This window comes from Rhinolophus ferrumequinum, chromosome 9 (assembly GCF_004115265.2).
Source record: "Rhinolophus ferrumequinum isolate MPI-CBG mRhiFer1 chromosome 9, mRhiFer1_v1.p, whole genome shotgun sequence".
In the NCBI taxonomy this organism is placed as follows: Eukaryota; Metazoa; Chordata; class Mammalia; order Chiroptera; family Rhinolophidae; genus Rhinolophus; species Rhinolophus ferrumequinum.
In genome coordinates, this window is record NC_046292.1 from 83337573 (window position 1) to 83355434 (window position 17862).

Below are 17862 nucleotides of genomic sequence, written 5' to 3' on the forward strand. Positions count from 1 at the left end.
TTCCAGCTGAACTTCATCATATATTTTTAGGGGTGGAAGAGGTTTGAATCAAAACCTATAGTTAAGATCAAGTTTGCAGTCTCTATACTTGACTCTGGCAAGGGAACAACTGGTAAATTTCCTCAACATCAAGTATTCCTTTTCTCTTGAAATTCTTTAAAAAAAGAAAAACTATATGACAATGAATTTTTAATGTAGGTATCTCTTCCATTTTTACATTTTGTTAACTTTAAATGGCCTTATACACTCTAAACATATAATAATAATGATTAATACACTACCACTTAAGAACCTGTCTAAATCTTATTTATCATTTTCATACTCCAGTAAAAATCTCCACAGAATAGGACACTGAGACTCAGGTCGGTTAAATAAACAGGTTGCCCGAGGTCAGACGAGGCTCACTTCCAATCCAGACGCCTCTCTCCCCTGCACTACCCTACCGCTTAAGCAACAGGAGCTCCAATACTTGGTGAACAGAATAGACTCCGCTGTCCTCCGATCAGTTTCGTAGGCAGCCTGGTCTTCCCATAAAGAACACAAAGTACCAAGTACTGAAGTGTAAAACCTTTACTTAGTGGTTGTCTTTTTGTAAGTGAAAAGCAAGACATTTATATTTATACTTGTATTTATACCCGATAGACATTTACTAAATACCTAGTTGGTATTAAGCGAAGATACGAACATGGTATAGTCTGTCTTCTAGCCATCAGTGTTTAGCAGCAGAAATCAGACCTTCGATAACTATGACACGAGATAGAGTGTGTATTAAGTACCACTAATGAAGGAGCTGTCGGGAGCTGAAAGACTCGTGTTTATGGGCAGGCTACTTTGAGGAGGAGAGGAAAGTCTTTTTCAGAGTAAGCAGTTTTGAAAATGGGTAGAATTTCATCAGATGGTGTAATCAGTGGGCTAAATGGAAGAGAAAGAAGCCAGAAATGGGTGGGGCTCTTTCTAATGAAGGGGACCTACCTGTGTCTAGAGCTGGGGTAGCCAGCAGTACAAAGGGCCAACCGAGTCAGTGTCAGCCTCCACGGGGGTCCTAACAACCTTCCTGGTTATACATTACGTAGTAGACAGTGACGATGGCTTTGATGGTCTCCCCTTTCTACATACCGTCTTCCCACATTATAAATCCGCAACTGCAGCAGTTGTAGGAAAGATAGAGACACGTTATCTATTTGCTGCTCAGTTATAAAGCTTTCTGTCACATAATGTCTAGTATTAGAAATGATTCTGTGCGCTGTGTAACGTTCATTGGGGGAAACGTTGTCATTTAGTGTTTCTGTCAGCAAAAGGACTCTGATGGAAACCACGTAAGTGAGGTCACGGTGACCGGATTGTAAAGATGTGCAGAGGCTGGGTGAGAACACCCACCAGTAGCTGTCATCTTCTCGTTTTTCACACTGAATGCTACCTTATGTTGACTTTCAAGGCTTCCAGAATCAGTACCGTCAAGCACCAACCACTCAGCAGGGGAAAACAAGAGATTACCTGCTGCTATCTCCCTAAAATCTGATTCCGAATTGTCAACCACTTCAACAGCTAAACAGTACTACTTGAAACAATCAAGATACCTTCCAGGTAAGTAGAGAAAATAAAATGTTACTGCTAACTAGAGTACAGATAAGTCAAGCTCATGTATTTTGGAATTGCAGAAAAGGCACCCGTGAAATAAAATGTATAATCACAGTGCTCTTTGCTGTACTTGTCACCAAGGACTTTTCTGGGCCTCCTGCCTCTGTGACGTCTGCTCAAGAAATGCCGAGCAGCCAAATATCAAGATGAAGCTATGCTTCAAAAAATACCATCCTCCATCTCCAAAGCTATGCCTTTAGGAAATGCTAAATGCTATTGAAACAAGTCTCTACCACCACACAACTTTTTATAAAAAAATGTAGAATTTTATGCTGTTTCCTAAATGATCTGATCTATGTTTTTGAGGGCTCATTTCCACTGCTGGGTGGAGCATGCTAGGGGCTCTCTAGGAGCTGTGTACTAGTGGAGAGAGAAAACCATGAGCAGGTACTGCTAAGTGCTATTGTGAAAAAGGGGAGGTGAACTAGAGTATGGCTGCCGGGGGGTGGGGAGAACGCACTCCTCGTTATCTAACATTTGAGCTGATACCAGAATGATGAGAAGGAGGCAGTTATGTAAAGAGCTGAGAGAAGATGTTTCAGGCAGAGGTGGGAAAGACACTGGCTTATCTGAGATCACCTGTGGAGAGACTGTGAACAGAACAGACTGTGAGGGTGTAGGGGAGGAGGAGGAGCTAGGAAAGGGGAAGGAAGCAGCTGGTCAGATGAGGGGAAACCATAAAAAGGTGGTTTCCAGAGGTCAAGAAGGGAAAGTTTACCCAAAAATGTTGTTTGCTACTGAGCAGTTGGATAGGAGTGGATAGAAACGTCTGGGGGCATTCCAATTTCTCTCTTGCAAGAGAACTGTACTTTCGTTTCAATAAAAATCGTTGCTCCTCTCAAAAAAAAAAAAGAAAAAGAAAAAGAAATGTCTGATTTCATTTGACAGTGGAGAGGTCCCTGGTGACTGTGATGAGCAGTTTCAGTCTGGAATGGGGAAGGGAGATGTAGGTTGGTGTGGGTTGAAAAGTGTTGAGAGATAAGAAATTAGCAACTGAAAATGCAGACAGCTCTTTGGTGGCATTTGGCTATGAAGAGGAGCTGAGAAATGAAGCTGTACCAGAGCGGGGTTTGGGGTTCGGGATGGGGAGGCACCTCCACAGTGGTGACTCTGGACTTTTGGAGCAGATTTGCATATGGATGGGAATGATCGTTTCCAGAGTTGGTCATGCAGAAGAGGAGGGGAATGAATGAGGGACTGACAGGCTTAGGAAGGTAAGAGTTGGAGATCAGACCGTAAGAGATGCCGCATACTTGTGAAAGAAGCAAAGGTACTTGCGTTCTCTCTATTTTGATACCAGTAGGTTTGTAAATTTTGGTGTTGAAATTCTGAGGGAGTTCTGATCTGACTGCAAAAGCAGGGTTATAAGAAAGTTAGCAGAATGCAGATTCATAGGGGCCACTTTTGTCTGTTGTTTTTTTATTTTTGTTTTTTTTTTTTTGAGTACATTTCACTGATTGAAATGTAGCAACTCAGTAATTATCATACCTATAGAAGAGAGCCCTCTGGTGGTGGGAAAGGCTACTGCAAATGTTTGTCAGGGGATAAAGGGATCCAAAGAACCCTATTTTCATAGTTTGCTCCCTAATGTGGTTTTCAGAAACATATTTCAGGGTAGCTGAGACCCATCTGATCGTTTCCTTTTTAGCCAGACAGATCTTAAAAATTCTGAAAATTACTTTGGGTCAAAATGCGTGGTCTGTAACTGAGATTTAAGAATTACTGATAGATTCAAAATTAGAAAGAATTGTTTGAAATCTAAAGTGGAGGCTTACAGTGACCCTATTGGCATTTTTTTTGACTTAAAGATGGCCTCTCTAGAGCTGGGTGAGATTTGGAAATAGAATTGAGTTCAGTCCCTTAGACAAATATTTACTGAGCACCTATCGTGAGCCAGCAACTGTAGTGGATAGAAACCCAAATGAGAAGTGATTCCTGACATTTGTGATCCAACGTTATTTTTGTAATTGAGTATCTTCAGGGATTAAAAAAAAAAGTCATCACTTCGGGGGCCCTCTTTTTTACTGTAAAACCAAGTATAAAAGGTCTTAGTAAGTATCAACCTTCAGGATTACAGGAGCTCTAGAAATGCACCATATAATTTCAGGGCAGCGTGGCATTGTACTACAAGGATTGGCAGATGTGTGACCCTGGCCTTCAGGGACAAGGACGCCAAGAGTCCTAGTTACTGACCTGCTGCTGACCGGCTGTGTGCTGGGACAAGACGCTGAGATTCTGTTTTTCTGTTACTTACAATGCGACTGCTGTCATCAGCTCACCCTGTAAGCCTTAGGTACTTCGTTATCACAAGGTAGTTGCACATAGAGTATGCGTGGAAGCACTGACATCCCTCCAGCAGTGCCCTCTGGTCTCACTCCCTGTCCCACAACTAGGACTCTAGCTTGAATCGATACCACCAAGCCGGCAGGAAGAGTAGCTCACTCTGTAGCACTTTGAAATCCTGGTCTGTGGATTTGCTTGAGTCCCATTTATCACTTAACCTCCTCTTCTCCACCCAGTGTGTTCATTGTCCTGTATCATTTCTATACTTGCCACTCCTACTGCATTAAAATTTCTTAACAAGACACACAAATTCCTACGTGCTCTGACCCCTGCTCCCCTCCACAGCCTCATTTTGTGCCACTCCCGTGTTTGCTCCATCCATGTTGAGTGTCTGAGTTCTTTCCCATCTCAGGTTGGCACCCTGGCTGCACTGTTGCTCCCCTGGGAACACACTCCCCACCCCCTACCGAGTTCTAATCATGATTCACATTTTAGCTTAAAATTACTTTTTCTGAAGAAAATCTGGCTTAGTTGCTTCTGTTATTTGTTGTACACTACTAATTATTTACCTAATTTATTTTTAACTATGAATGTCTCCTTTCTCATTAAAGTAGATTTTAAGAACCAAAAGCGTAGAAAACCAAAAGTGTCTATTTTGCTCACCACTTTTTCTCTAGTGCCACACACACTGCCTGACATGTGGTAGGTGCTCAGTAAATATTTGCTACCTGACTTTTTAATCACCTTTGAGGTGAGGGATGATAGTATGTTAATTTCTACTTCTCTCTAACAGTGTTTGGTATATAGGTGCCCAATAAAAGCTTATAAATTAATACATAAATTATTTAAAATTCTAGATTGTGTCTGTTTCCAAAAAGAAAAAAAAATGGAGTCTTTAAAAAAACAAAATTAAAGCAATTATATTCGATAGTATATATATTTACTTAAAAAAAAAAAAAACTAGGGATATCCCAAGGCTAACTGGATTAATAAAACAATTTAAATATTCAGGGTCCATTCTTTGGTGAATTGTATTAATGAAAACCGTCCACTTAAAGAGATCTTTAATTTTTTCCCCTACCTCACACTTCCTTTTTGGGTATTTTTTTATTATGATAAAGATGTTTTTAATATGCATAATTCCTATCTAGTGCATTTATTGTCAGGTAATAACCTATTATAGTGCTATTTGTAGGTGTTATATTAGGAAGCAAAATCCATAAGGAGCTATATCCTGTAAGAAAGGGAAATTATTTACCTGATGGAGTGTTTCCTTAGGGAATTAATGACAGGTAACCTTGAGGCTCGGTACAGAACCACCAGGCTTGTTTCTGGCATCAAAACAAGGATATTGTTATATGTCTCATACATGTGAAACCTTGCTAAGGCGTTCCCTCTGTGAAAAGCCAAAGCTCATACTGCCTGAAAGCAGATGCTAACTTCCTACGTTGATGGTAGTTCACAGTGAGGATTTTTCCTATAGTAGCTACAGAAAACACTACATGTATGATCCAGAGGCTTAGACTGTGTTATGTCTCTAGTGTCTCATAAGTTCAATCCAAGTTAATTGTCAGTAAAAAGAAAGCAAGTCAGGAAATTTTCAAATCTCTTAAAAATGGATTAAAACAACACCCTTCGACCACTAGTACCCAAGGCCAAGGTTGACTCCACATTTCACAGATTTCAGAAAATCATAAATAACGTAACTGTTTAGATTTTACTACGTCTAATATACAAATAAGCTTCCCAGATAGATCTTGTACACTTCCAAACTTCTCAGGTTCCCTGAGTTCTTGGTCACACGTCTGTTTTCCCGCTACACAAAGAGGGCCTCAAGGTCTGGCCAGAAGACACTCAGAATGACCTGGAAATAAGCTTTCTGAAGAAAACTTTTGTACCACCTCTGTTTTGACCAGGCATTTTGCAAGAAATGTCCAATATTTAATTATTACTTGGGCTTTAGAAAATATCTTATGTTTATAAAATACACTGAGGATTCCAGGTTCTTGGGCTTAGGGCTTAGGATCATGTAGGCTTCATCCAAAAGCAAATATTTGTTACACTGTAACCTAATTTATTTCCATTCTCCTCCCCCTATTTCTAACCTTTGACTGAATGCGTGTTTTTTCTGTCAAGTTTATGGTCACACTCTAACCTTTGTTTTGTTCTTCTAAGGTGTAAATCCTAAGACTGTGTCCTTGATAGCCAGTGGGAAGGATATAAACCCATATACTTGGAGAAATCAGTTATTTCCTAAGTCTTTGAGACCCATTGGGGCAGAGCTTGCTTTCAAAAGGAGTAACGCAGGTAAAGCAAGAATACATTTGAAGTATAAATTTACATTGTTTTCCTTCTGCAGACTTGTACTTTTAAATATATTGCAGCTGCTTTCTTCCAACAGATACCCGTAGAGGTACAATAAAGGTTTTCCAACTGGTATGGAAAACAGATAGTTTTAAGGGAGTCATTTGCCAGATCCATCTCAGCTTCCATATGGATTCTTTCCTAACACGTATCTGCCTGAGCAACTGTCTCTATTCCCCTACTTTACAAAAGAAGTGACTTTTCACTGTTCACTATGACGTGTTTCCTATTTCCCCAAAGTGCAAATAAAAATATCTGGGGTGCCCCTGAGAGGGATAGTTTATGTTGGTGTTAGTGTTAAGAAAGTGATTGGGGAACAAATCCTTTTTAAGTCAAGTGGTTCCAGTTCTTAACGTTCTAAAAATTGAAGCACAACCTAATTGAGTTATTAGCTGATAATTAAAAATCACTTTTTATGAGATTACTATATGATGAGTTCAGACTTTAGTGACAAAGCTGTAACAAAACAGCTTTCATTCCCAACTATTTGTTTATATTAACAAGGTTTCTCTGTGCTTCCATCTCCAAAAATGGGGCGAGGGGGGCGGAGAATAGAATTGATGTTGAACCTGTCTAATTTTAGCAATAAGTAATACTCATTTGTGGATGCAAGAACTACTTGAAAAAGGTCCCGTCTTTCTTGTTAATAGATTAATTTCCCCCCAAAATTACTTTTCATGTTTAGTAACCAAAATTTAAATAGTCATCTTTTTTTATTAATTATATACAATGAATCATTATAATTATAACTAACTGAATTCAGAAAAGAGTATTTTAATATGCTTATGGTTTCAAGAAAATTTTTTAAAGGTTTCAGTTTATGTACATTTTGAGTGTGTTGATCAATTTAAAGACTTTTAAGCCTAAAATTATTATTTGGATAAAATTTGGGAGTTAACTTATGAATGAAAGTAAAATTTGAGAGAGAAAAAGGATTATTGTAAACTTTCCATCTGTTAAAAATAAAACCTGTTATGTATTTCTTAAGTCAATATTGATGGGCATAAAATCATTATGGTATTTAAATGCCATTGGTTATATTTAAAGAAGAGAGTTAATAGTTTTATTTTTAAATGTCTGTAATTATAATATGCCAAAAATTACATCTTTGGAACTTTGAAACTTATGATAAAAAATTTTAGATATCACCCACAGCTTAAAGTATGTAAAGAAGAGTTCTTTTTTAAAAAAAAAAAAATGTAGGTAGTTTTGGATCAAAAAAGTTTGAGGATTACTGTGTAGTTATTGAGTAGTCTACTGGGGTATTCTGATGTGACATCAACACACTTTGGGCATTTTACAAGTTTTCCAGACACTTCGAAGACTCAACTATCCATTTAATAATTCTGAGATGTCAAACACTACAGCACTGTAATTTATTTTTTCTCAGTTATTTTAAAATAATATTCACTGAACCAAGCGGTTAAATACAAATCATTTTAAATGACAGCACTACAACTTTGAGTCTCGGGAATAAAAGATTGGCATGAAATGAAAGCTGTGACAAGATGAGAAGATTTTTTTTTATATTAAGGGTTCTTTCTGGGTCTTTTCATTATGTATCTAACCCATTTTTTCTCTGTGTTTCTTAAATCATTCTCCTTATTATTCTTTCTTTCTTCCCATCTGCCTTCTCTTGAGAAGAAAGCATAATTAAACCAATTGAAAAACTATCATGCAATGAAAGTTTCCCTGAAAAATTAGAGGACCCACAAGGTAATTTCTGGGCATTATAGATGAGTACAACTTGTTCTCTGAATCTTTTGTTAAATTTTCCTCTCATCATTTACCTTTGTCATAAAAGGCCACTATGAAGTCCAAGGTGACCTGCTTTTAGGAGTCAGATCAGGTCTAGGAGAAAGAGACGCATTCCACGACATCAAGAACATCTTTCTTCAGTAGTTGGGATTCTAAGACAAATTTGCTCTCGAAAAGCACTATGCTCATCTTCTTTCATTATGACAATTTATACACATCATGTAAATCTTCTCAAAAGGATATTTTCTAATTTTATAATCAGTATTCCTGAAATTTTTTTTTAGTTCTGAAACTTAATTCTTAAGTGTTAACAGGCATTTTAAAGGAAAAGTTGACCAGGTTAATAGATTACCTAGAAGGTGGGTGTTGCTGATTTAAACAGTGCTGACTGACTATTGGCTCCAACCTAAAATTTACAGCTCACGAGGTACTTCAAATGATAAGGCAAAATAATTTAATAAAACTTCATTTTCTGTGCATTTTTCCTTAGCAACTTCTTCTTCCAATAGGAAGAAACCTCACAGAACTGTTCAGTGCATGGCTTTTGGAGTCCGACATAACCCCATTCTGTCACTCACTAGCCTTGTGGTTTGGGACGAGTTACTTCGTCTCCCTGAGTCAGTTTCCCCATCTGTAAATGGAGGAAATAATATTTACCTGGGTGTTACTACATAACCATACCTAGGATTTCTATCACACAGTAAGCATTTAATAAGTGTTTGCTCTGATGATGAGGTCAAGAGCAAGAGATGTTCTGAAGTTGTGTGAAGTAAAGGGCTGATTAGTGATTTACAGTGAGTACTGGAGGTAAGTGGTCAAATTAGGTAGCTGTGCTTATGCAAAACTCAGTAGTGTTAAAAACTGTATCAACTGGTAACGTGTTTAACCCTTTAGGGTCTGATAAATACTATTGCTGTTTGACCTTGTGGGTTCAAGAGCAAACACTTATTAAGAGCCTACTCTGCATAGCACCGTGATCAGGAATCACAACTTGTGAACAAATAACACCGTGTAAAAAATGCTTCAATTGTAGGTAGGGTTTCCAGGCAGGAATTCCCTCCCATTCTCAGGAATTTTTTTTGCTTTCCCGTTCCCGAATCCCGAGATAGAACTGTTTTCTGTTCTCCATGATGAATCGTTTCCACAAAGTGATGGCTGATACTACCAACCACCTGGGTTCAAGGAGCCGATTTTCCCAATTTCCCAAGCAGCTTTTCTTGGGATTCATGAACGGAAAAGCGAAAATATATTCCTGAGCACCCTAGCTCTACGTAGGAAAAATGTCTAAGAGATAAATTGTGAGTAGTACGTTTATGTCCCATGTGGGTATTACTGGGTTCAAGGAGCCAATTTTCCTGATTTCCCGACCAACTTTTCTTGGGATTCGGGAACGGGAAAGCGAAACAAATTCCTGAGAACGGGTGGGAACTCCCGCCTGGAAACCCTAATTGCAGCTACCAAGTGAACAGTTCTTTGAGGCCACCCAGGTGATCAGAGAACTGTTTCACCTTCTATCTCCTTCCTGGCATAGCTAGGCTCCTTGAAAGAGCAGTTCTATTCACTTTTCCTCCTATGTCCAGGCTGCTCCTTACGCACTATAGCTTATCCTCAGGCCGCTGAAACAGCTCCTGACATTATCCATTATCCTAGTGGCCGGATCCAATGGGCAATGCTAACCCCACCAGGCCTCCCTGCCTCGTTTGCTCTTCCTTCTTTCTTCACGTTTTATCTTGAATTTTCAGACCCTGCTCTTCCTGTCATCTACCTTTCTATTCTCTCCCCCCCACTGGATCCTTTCTTGTTCCCTAATGCTAGCATTCCCTGGGTCTCTCTTCTGGGTCTTTGCGCATCTTGCAATCCCTCTGAGATGACTCCTCCACTCCCTGTAACCGCCACAGCCGGATAATCCCAAATCTCCAGGCCTGCTCCACCTCTGTGACCTGAGTATCCCACAGGCACCGTATCTTCCCCCAAACCTCCTCTGCTGCTGTCCTCAGTCGCCTCAGCTTCAAACTTAGGGATTTATATTCCTCTTTGCTTACCCTTCCCTCTCCGTGTACCCACCCTGTGCCCTTCTGCTCCGTGTCTTCTGTGACTGTCTAGTTCAAACCCCTCTCGCAGTGACCTCCTGACTGGGCTCCTGCCTTTAGATCCCCCCTTCAGCCCATCCCTGCGTTGCCCCTAAACTGACCGTCCACTGACAGTGATGAGGATGATGATGACAGCTGACATTTGCTGAGCACCAGATGCTACGCCAAGCGCTTTGCATGTATCTCATTCAGTCCCTACAACAACCCCGTGAGAACAGGTGCACTTGGTACAGTGATTTACAAAATGAAGACGAGTAGAGAGCACTGCAGGGGTGGGGCTTCCTGGCAGGAAATACACTCTCGTGTTAAGAATTGGAGTCATAAACATCTGGTATATTCAGGGTGAACTAGGCCTTGGGTTCCAGTTCTAGCTCAGTCACTGAGAACTTAGGCAAGTCCTAAGAGCCACAGGTGTGGGGAATAACATGCATCTAAGAGGGCTGTTATATGGACTGAAGAGGAATAGCTATAAAACCATAGTGCTGCTCCTGAACTATAGTAGATGCTAAAAAAAATAGACTTTAGAATCAGCAGGGGTAGTATTCAAAATTATTTTACTCTCTGGTGCTTTAAAACATTCATCTTCTGACAATGAGACTTTATCATACGTCTCTAGGAAATCTTGGAAGTTATGCTACTTACAATCCGTCAGGATATATTCCTTCCTTTCTCAAAAAAGAAGTGGGGTCAGCTGGCCAGAGGATACACTTAGCACCTCTCGGTCCAACAGCTTCAGGTAAGAACAACTTTAAAGTTTTTGAGAATTCTGATCAGAAAAGAACTTTTCAGTTTCCACAGTCACTTTTCCCGAGTGAAGACTTTTAAATTAGTCTCACCTTGTTAACAATAGTTCTAATTGTTTTGGCAAAATGTCCTGGTTTTCTTCCAAAGCTGTGGTTTGAGAGTCCAGTAATTATAAGAAGAGCTACCTCTAATTAAGTGTTTACTCTCTGCCAGCTACACGGATTGTGCCAGCTGACCCTCACAGCGACCCGAGGAGGTAGATCTCTTTTACAGATGAGGGAACTGACACGAAGTAATTTACCTGAGGTCACACAGCTAGTAAATGGTGGAGCCGGGGCTGAAACTCAGTTTGTCTAATCCCAAAGAGTGAGTATGTGCTGTATCACAAGATGTGAGAAGATGCATTTTTCAGAGCTTCCCACCCAGTATGTGGCACAGAGTGAAAGCTTAATAAATGCTGAGACTGTTCTGTATCCATTAGCAGGCAGTTTGGCTTTGGCTCCGTTTTAGAGTATAGAACTGAACTGGGGCAGAACTTTCACTGGCTTGGCTTTGCTGGTGTTAGGTGGGGAAAGGGTTTACCCTCCACCCTCCAATGTTATGCACTGGCGTGGCATGTGACAGCCACATTCAGGGATAAGCTCTTGAAATTGAGAGTGGTGATTCTGTTCTTGAGCTGACCAAATGTGACTATGAATGTTCTCTAAATTACTGTAATCTTATCAAAGCACCTAAAATAAACATTAACGTAGATAATCAGAAGTTTGATAAGGTAGCTAGTTGTAGTTTAATTTAAAAGTTGACTCCAAAAGCCTATCCTAACCAGGAACTTATATTAAAACTCCTAATTAGGGTTGCAAATCTTTAAAGTTCACATTAGTGGAGCTAAAATTGTAAAAAGCACCGGACTTCTGTAATTCTCTATTTCTTACCACAGTAGAGCTGCTTAAGCAGTACTCAGTTACCTTATCTGTGGGGGGAAAAAATTGCTTCATTATCTCTTTGCTGAAACAAAATATATAAACATTTTATATACAGCAATCATTTTTATAAAGCCTCAAATATTTTAAGCCAGCTTTACAATGCGTTGTTAGCCATGGCTTAGTAGCAGTATTTAATATAAAAGCAGAAAACCATAATGTTTTAAATTATTTGTTTATCTGAGTACCTGCTCTGACAAGGTGAAAGTGGGTATTTTAAAACATATTTTTATAAGATATTGAAGACCTTTTTATAGTAATTAACCTTCAGATTAGCATGCATATTCCTGTTTTCATTTTTAAAGTAAATGCTTTCTCATAACTTTTCATCTCATTTACTCTGCTTATCAGATTTCCCTACAGATTGTGATAGGAGGAAAGGTAAAAAAAGAAGTAAATATTAATCATTCTCAAATGGTCGATGCAAATCCTTAGGAAAACACTGTTCTGTAAGAGATGTGTCCTCCAGTCCTCCCACTTGTGTGAGTTTCCCGCAGGAAAATAAAACCAGGTCATTACCATATTTACTCAACTATTTCCCCTGCTCTCATTGTCTCTCTCTCTGCTGTTTTTCTTCCTCACCCTCAAATTTTGAGAAGCAAAGTCAGACTCATGTCTTCTCCCCGCTCCATGTAACCTCTCATCCCAAATTGTCTAGTACCCCCTCATCCTGCTTGGACCGTAACAAGGGCTCCGAGAAAGGCCTTCTTTCATACACAGCCGCCCTTTGGGGGCCCTGTTCTAAGAGCTCCACGGACATTAACTTATTTAGTCCTCCCAATGTCTCTACTATTATGATCTCCATTTTACAGAGAGTTTTGTTTTAATCTTGTAAAAGTTATACAGCAGTGGCACTGATTACATTTTCAACTAGAGGCAAATACCTTTTCCTTTAGAAAACATTTTCTACGGGAAGTTAAAAGCCCTTGATAGGACACATGCAGTTTTTACAGTGAATACACAGCCAGTATTACGGGGCTGCCTGCCCGCTGCAAGGAGTGACAAGGTGCAGGGCTAGGGCTCGGTACAGCTAAGGCACAAACGCTCTTCCTGCCATGAGATCTGGGCTCCTCTGTCAGCGACTAAGGTCTTGACCAAGGGTGCTTGAGTCCTGAAACTATTATTTCTCAGAAAGGAATCCTAAATGTCAACATTACAGCCTTCTTGGCAAAATGATTCCTTATTTGAAGGTTTTACAAATCTTGGTCTGGACAGTTTCATTCAAATGCATTGAGAACCCAACTCAGACTTATGTCACGACCTGGGATAAAGCTTCTGTTTTTTTCTCCTCAAGCCCCTCGCTTCCCAGCCAGGGGTAGCTGAAGAACGTGTTCTCGTTCCCCTCTCTGAATCCGCCGGGCTTATTGCCTCTTTCTCCTCCTCCATGCTCATCCCCTCACAGGGCTCTCTCTTCTGCCCGTGGTACCATTTTGACCTGCGCACCTCATGTGTGAGCTCACTAATGGAACAGACGGATGCCTGTCTGTGTCCAGTGGGTCTGAACTAAAGGATGGTTCCTGGAAAACACAATGCACTTACCTGGCCCTTCTGGTTACTCTGTCCCTGCCTTTCTTAGGTAGCTTTTCACTGGCTTCACCTTTGAGAATTTAAAACCAGTATGGGGGGGACGAAATGACCTGTCAAACCACCACGGGGACAGCTCTTGGCGTTCCTGTCCCAACCAAACTACACAGCAGACATTGTGACTGTCACCAGGGTGGTTCCTCACTTAAAGCTCTGGTCCCTTTACGCTGAGGTTAGCAGCACATCAGGACCCATAATTTCCTCTTCCACTCCCAATTTTACAGTGAAAAGTATAAAGCAAAACCAGGGAAACCACACAAGTGGCTTATGTTAGGTATACAAGATGGTCACACTCATTTCAAAATTGAGTCAGAGTTGAAACCAAGAATGACAGCTTGAAAAGACATTTATCCCAAAGGTAAAGATCAAACATGCCTCCTCAGACAGATCCCTATTTCTCGGTATGAAGAGAGGAGGGACTGAAGATGTTAAAGTTCTCCGTAAAATGATTTACTACTTTGTCACTTGAGATATTCAAGCAACTTTAACATATTCAGATAGAACAATGAAAATTTTCACAAAATTTTAATCAGCCAAATGTATGAATAAAACAAACCTCGTGATGAAAGGTTTGGCATTCTAGGGATGGCTCACCTTTTAGAGGGATTCTGTTATCATCCATCCTTTTCCCAATAAAAAATTTCTTGACTCTGAAAACCACATTTTAATGTTTAAAAAGAAATCTATTATGTAGCTCCATGAAGGCAGAGGTTTACAGGATTCACAATTTTCACTACGTTTTCTGTAGTTATACTGTGTTTGACTGTTATTTAGATGTAACCACAGTGTAATTTTATAAAGTCACTAACACTGTGGGTATTGCCTGTTGAACCTGAACTTGGTCATCCTAGTTGGGTGGTGCCTATCTAAATGTTATGGGAGTTCAGTGAACCCAAATAAGAAAGAACAGCAGTGGGAGAACTGTAAACCAGAAATAACGGCTCTGAAGCTACTGAAAATTCTAATTGGTGTCAACAAAATACTACACTAGAACTTTTAGTTTTAATATTAAAAAAAAAACAACACCTTGAAACTACTGAATTAACCTTTTAAAGATAAATTCAAAATTTCCCCATGAGAGGATGAATTGCTTTATTTTGAATTTAATTATCAAATGAATAAAATTCAATTTCTGACTCTGGTTTCTTTCAGAATATACCTGGAACACAAAAATTGGTCGGGGGCAGGTTTCTGGACCTACTTACACGCCTACAGCCAAGAATCTAAAGATTGTGCCCCGTGCACAGCCAGTTCCCTCTGTGCACGGGAGGATAGACTGGGTGGCCAAGTATGGAGGCCACCGGTAGGAGTCCGGGAAGCCCCGTAGCACTGCTCCAGAATCCCGACCTGGGAAGTGTCTACAGACGTCCGCTTCTACTGAGTTCTGGAAAAACTATGCAATAGTGGGCACTTTGAAGAGCGAAATCACCTCCTATTTTCTTTCCTAGAAATTCATGTTCTTAGCATCGTTGCCTACAGTGCTGGTAGATGGGTAGGACTTTACAAAGTATTGAATAAACTATTTGCCAAAGTATCCAGTATTTAATATACAAATTAATAGCTACTAAGTAGAATAAGAAGCTTTTTTAAAAAAATGCCTCCAGAAAGTGTTTATAGAGTGTTTTAGTTTTCATTTGCTGTATATTTACCTAAACTACTTGATATTTCCTCATTGGGCCTCAGAGGTTTGTTCTGTTTTGGTTTTTTATAGCGATTAGGTAGACCACAGATGTTTGTGGGCTGTCAGTTATAGTTCTTATGTGGCCACGGCTCTACTCTACCATTTGGCAGTGGCAGAAAAATGGTAATTTATTATTTTTCTACTTTGAAATTACAGAAGCAATAGTAATGCCAGTCTTTAGCGGGATGTCTTAGAAATTTATCATTAACAGAGATTTCAAAATTACACCACCTGATTTTAGTGGGAAGAGTCTGGTGTTTATTTGAACCAGTACAACTGCTGTGAATTCATAGTAACTGTCAAACCCAAAGGCGTGATGACTCCCAATGAACCAATTCATGGTTCTCTCAGTCTTCACATCAACAACGTTCTTGAAACTGTAATGTGTGTCCATCAGACTTTCAAAATCCATTTGTTTCCGTGTTCCTACCAGACATAAGGGTGGGTGTGTCAGCCAGCTCCCCAGAGCACTCTTGCCGCTGCAGACCACTCACCCAGCTCTGACCTGCACACGTGCTCTGAAGAGCAAATCCACTCAGCTGCTGTAACAGTGATCACTTAGTACATTTTTTGTCTTAGTTTTATTTCTAAATTGGTATTTAAAATAGACATTTTGAACTTACGACTATATAAACCTGCCATTTTATGGACTGGGCATTAGTACCGCACATTCTTTTTTTAAAGAGTAATGTCATCAACTGATATTGTATTTTATGACTGTAACAAATTCTAATGTAATTGGTGTCATCTTGTAAACATTATTCAAAGGCACATTATAATAATAATATGGTGTTTTTGTATAGAAGATTCAGCTCACCTTGTGAAAAATGTTAAAATCTAAAGAGTAATTTATGTTGGGGGTAATGGTTATATATGTTTGTACAGTTTTAATTACCGTCTCAAAGCTAAAAAATGCATTTATGTTGCTGGGACTTTTAAATTCTAAATATTAAAAATAATATGTTTACCCACTGTGTTTTCTTTACATTTTTAAACTTTATACTCTGAGAGGCCTAGTTGTTGTTTTAGTTAGCTTTTTTTTTTTTTTAGCAGTTTTAGATTTATAGAAAAACTGACTGGGAAGTACAGAATTCGATATATTAGGTTGGTGCAAAAGTAATTGCCATATAATCACAGACCAATTAGAAAAACAAAAACCAAAAATGTGGACAAAAGATATAAACAGTTCACAGAAAATATATCACTGGTCAATAAATATATGAAGAGATGCTTAGTAACTCATAACTAAATAATTAAAACAATTAGTATCTTTTGCTTAGATCAAGGTTGGCTTGCTATGGTCAGTGAACCAAACCCAGTCCGTTGCCTGTTTTTGTGCAACTGGCAGACTAAGAATGTTTGGGTTTTTTAAAAATCAAAATAACATGGTTTTTAAAAAATCAAAATAAGATTGCTATTATGTAATATGTGAAAACAACCTGAAATTCAAATTTTAGGGTCCATAAATAGAGTTTTGTTGGAACATAGCCATTGTCACTCATTTATGTATTGTCTACGGAGACTTTTGCTCTACAAAAGCTGGACAGAGACAATATGGCCCGCCAAGCCTAAAATATTTACTGTCTGGCCATTTATGGAAAAAAATTGCAGACTCCTAGCTTAATTTGTCAAATATAAAAAGTCTGATAATACACAATGTCAGCAAAGGTGGAGAAAGAAAATCTGTCAACTACCACCAGTGGGAGTGTAAATCAGTGCAATTCTTTTGAGGACAATTAAAATTTTAAATGCTCATCTGCTTTGACTCAGCTTTTAGGAATATAACCGCATGATTTCAGTTACACATGTGCAGCAGCATTTCGATAGCGATGTTCCTTGGTACAGCATTCTCTGTAACAGCAAAAGGTTTTAAACAAGGTACTTTTCTAACAGCAGAGGAATGGTGAACTAGCCAGTAACATCACATAATGAAAAAGCCACTAAAAAGAATGAGGCAGGTCTCTATGTCCAGATAAGGAAAAGGTGTTAAGTGTAGCAAAGTATATTACAGTGTTTATCCTGTGCCGTCATTTAATGTTAACTATAACCAGAAAGGATACGTTTATATACTGTGTTTCCCCGAAAATAAGACCTAGAGGGACCATCATCTCTAATGCATCTTTTGGAGCAAAAATTAATATAAGACCCGGTCTATTTTACTATAATATAAGACTGGGTCTATAATATAAAATAACATAATACCTGGTCTTATATTAATTTTTGCTCCAAAAGATGCATTAGAGCTGATTGTCCAGCTAGGTCTTATTTTCGGGGAAACACGGTACTATATATTTTCAGAAAATTTCTGGGCCTATAAATGAGGTAAATAATGTTACCTCTTCAGTTGAGAGATTAAAGAGTCTGTAATGGGAAGGAGATTTAATTTTACTGTACATCCTTCTGTCTTGTGTGCATCCTTAATAAGACAAGAATATTTTGTCTTAATTTTAAATAACCTTGTTAACTAGGGTTTTTTTTTTTTATAATTTTGGAGTGAGAAAGGACTTTATAAAGCAAGGTAACATCTCACTATCCAAAAATGTAGACATCATAAACAAAGTTAAAAGACATGCAATCGAATGGGAGAAAATGCAATATACAACAGAGGATACTGATCATATACACAAAGCTCCCACACATCAAAAAACAACAAAAATGAGGGGGAAATGGATTAAGTTCAAACTCTTTAGGCTGGGATACTAAAGCCATCTAGATTTGATCTTGCCTTTCAGTCTCATCT

At 39.0% G+C, this 17862-nt stretch overlaps 1 protein-coding gene across 4 annotated transcripts in view; it reads left to right on the plus strand.

Moving 5' to 3' along the window:
* Positions 1–16001, plus strand: part of MAK (male germ cell associated kinase) — a 53494-nt gene extending 37493 nt beyond the window's left edge. For 2 of the 4 annotated variants that reach the window (XM_033113252.1, XM_033113253.1), the window contains exons 11-15: positions 1436–1584; positions 6097–6228; positions 7930–8001; positions 10750–10869; positions 14594–16001. In XM_033113252.1, the coding sequence (XP_032969143.1) occupies positions 1436–1584; positions 6097–6228; positions 7930–8001; positions 10750–10869; positions 14594–14748 (628 nt within the window). In that variant the 3' untranslated portion in view covers positions 14749–16001. The remainder of the gene's footprint in view (positions 1–1435; positions 1585–6096; positions 6229–7929; positions 8002–10749; positions 10870–14593) is intronic. The other 2 variants (XM_033113254.1, XM_033113256.1) reach the window with 2 other exon arrangements.
* Positions 16002–17862: the final 1861 nt, after the last annotated feature.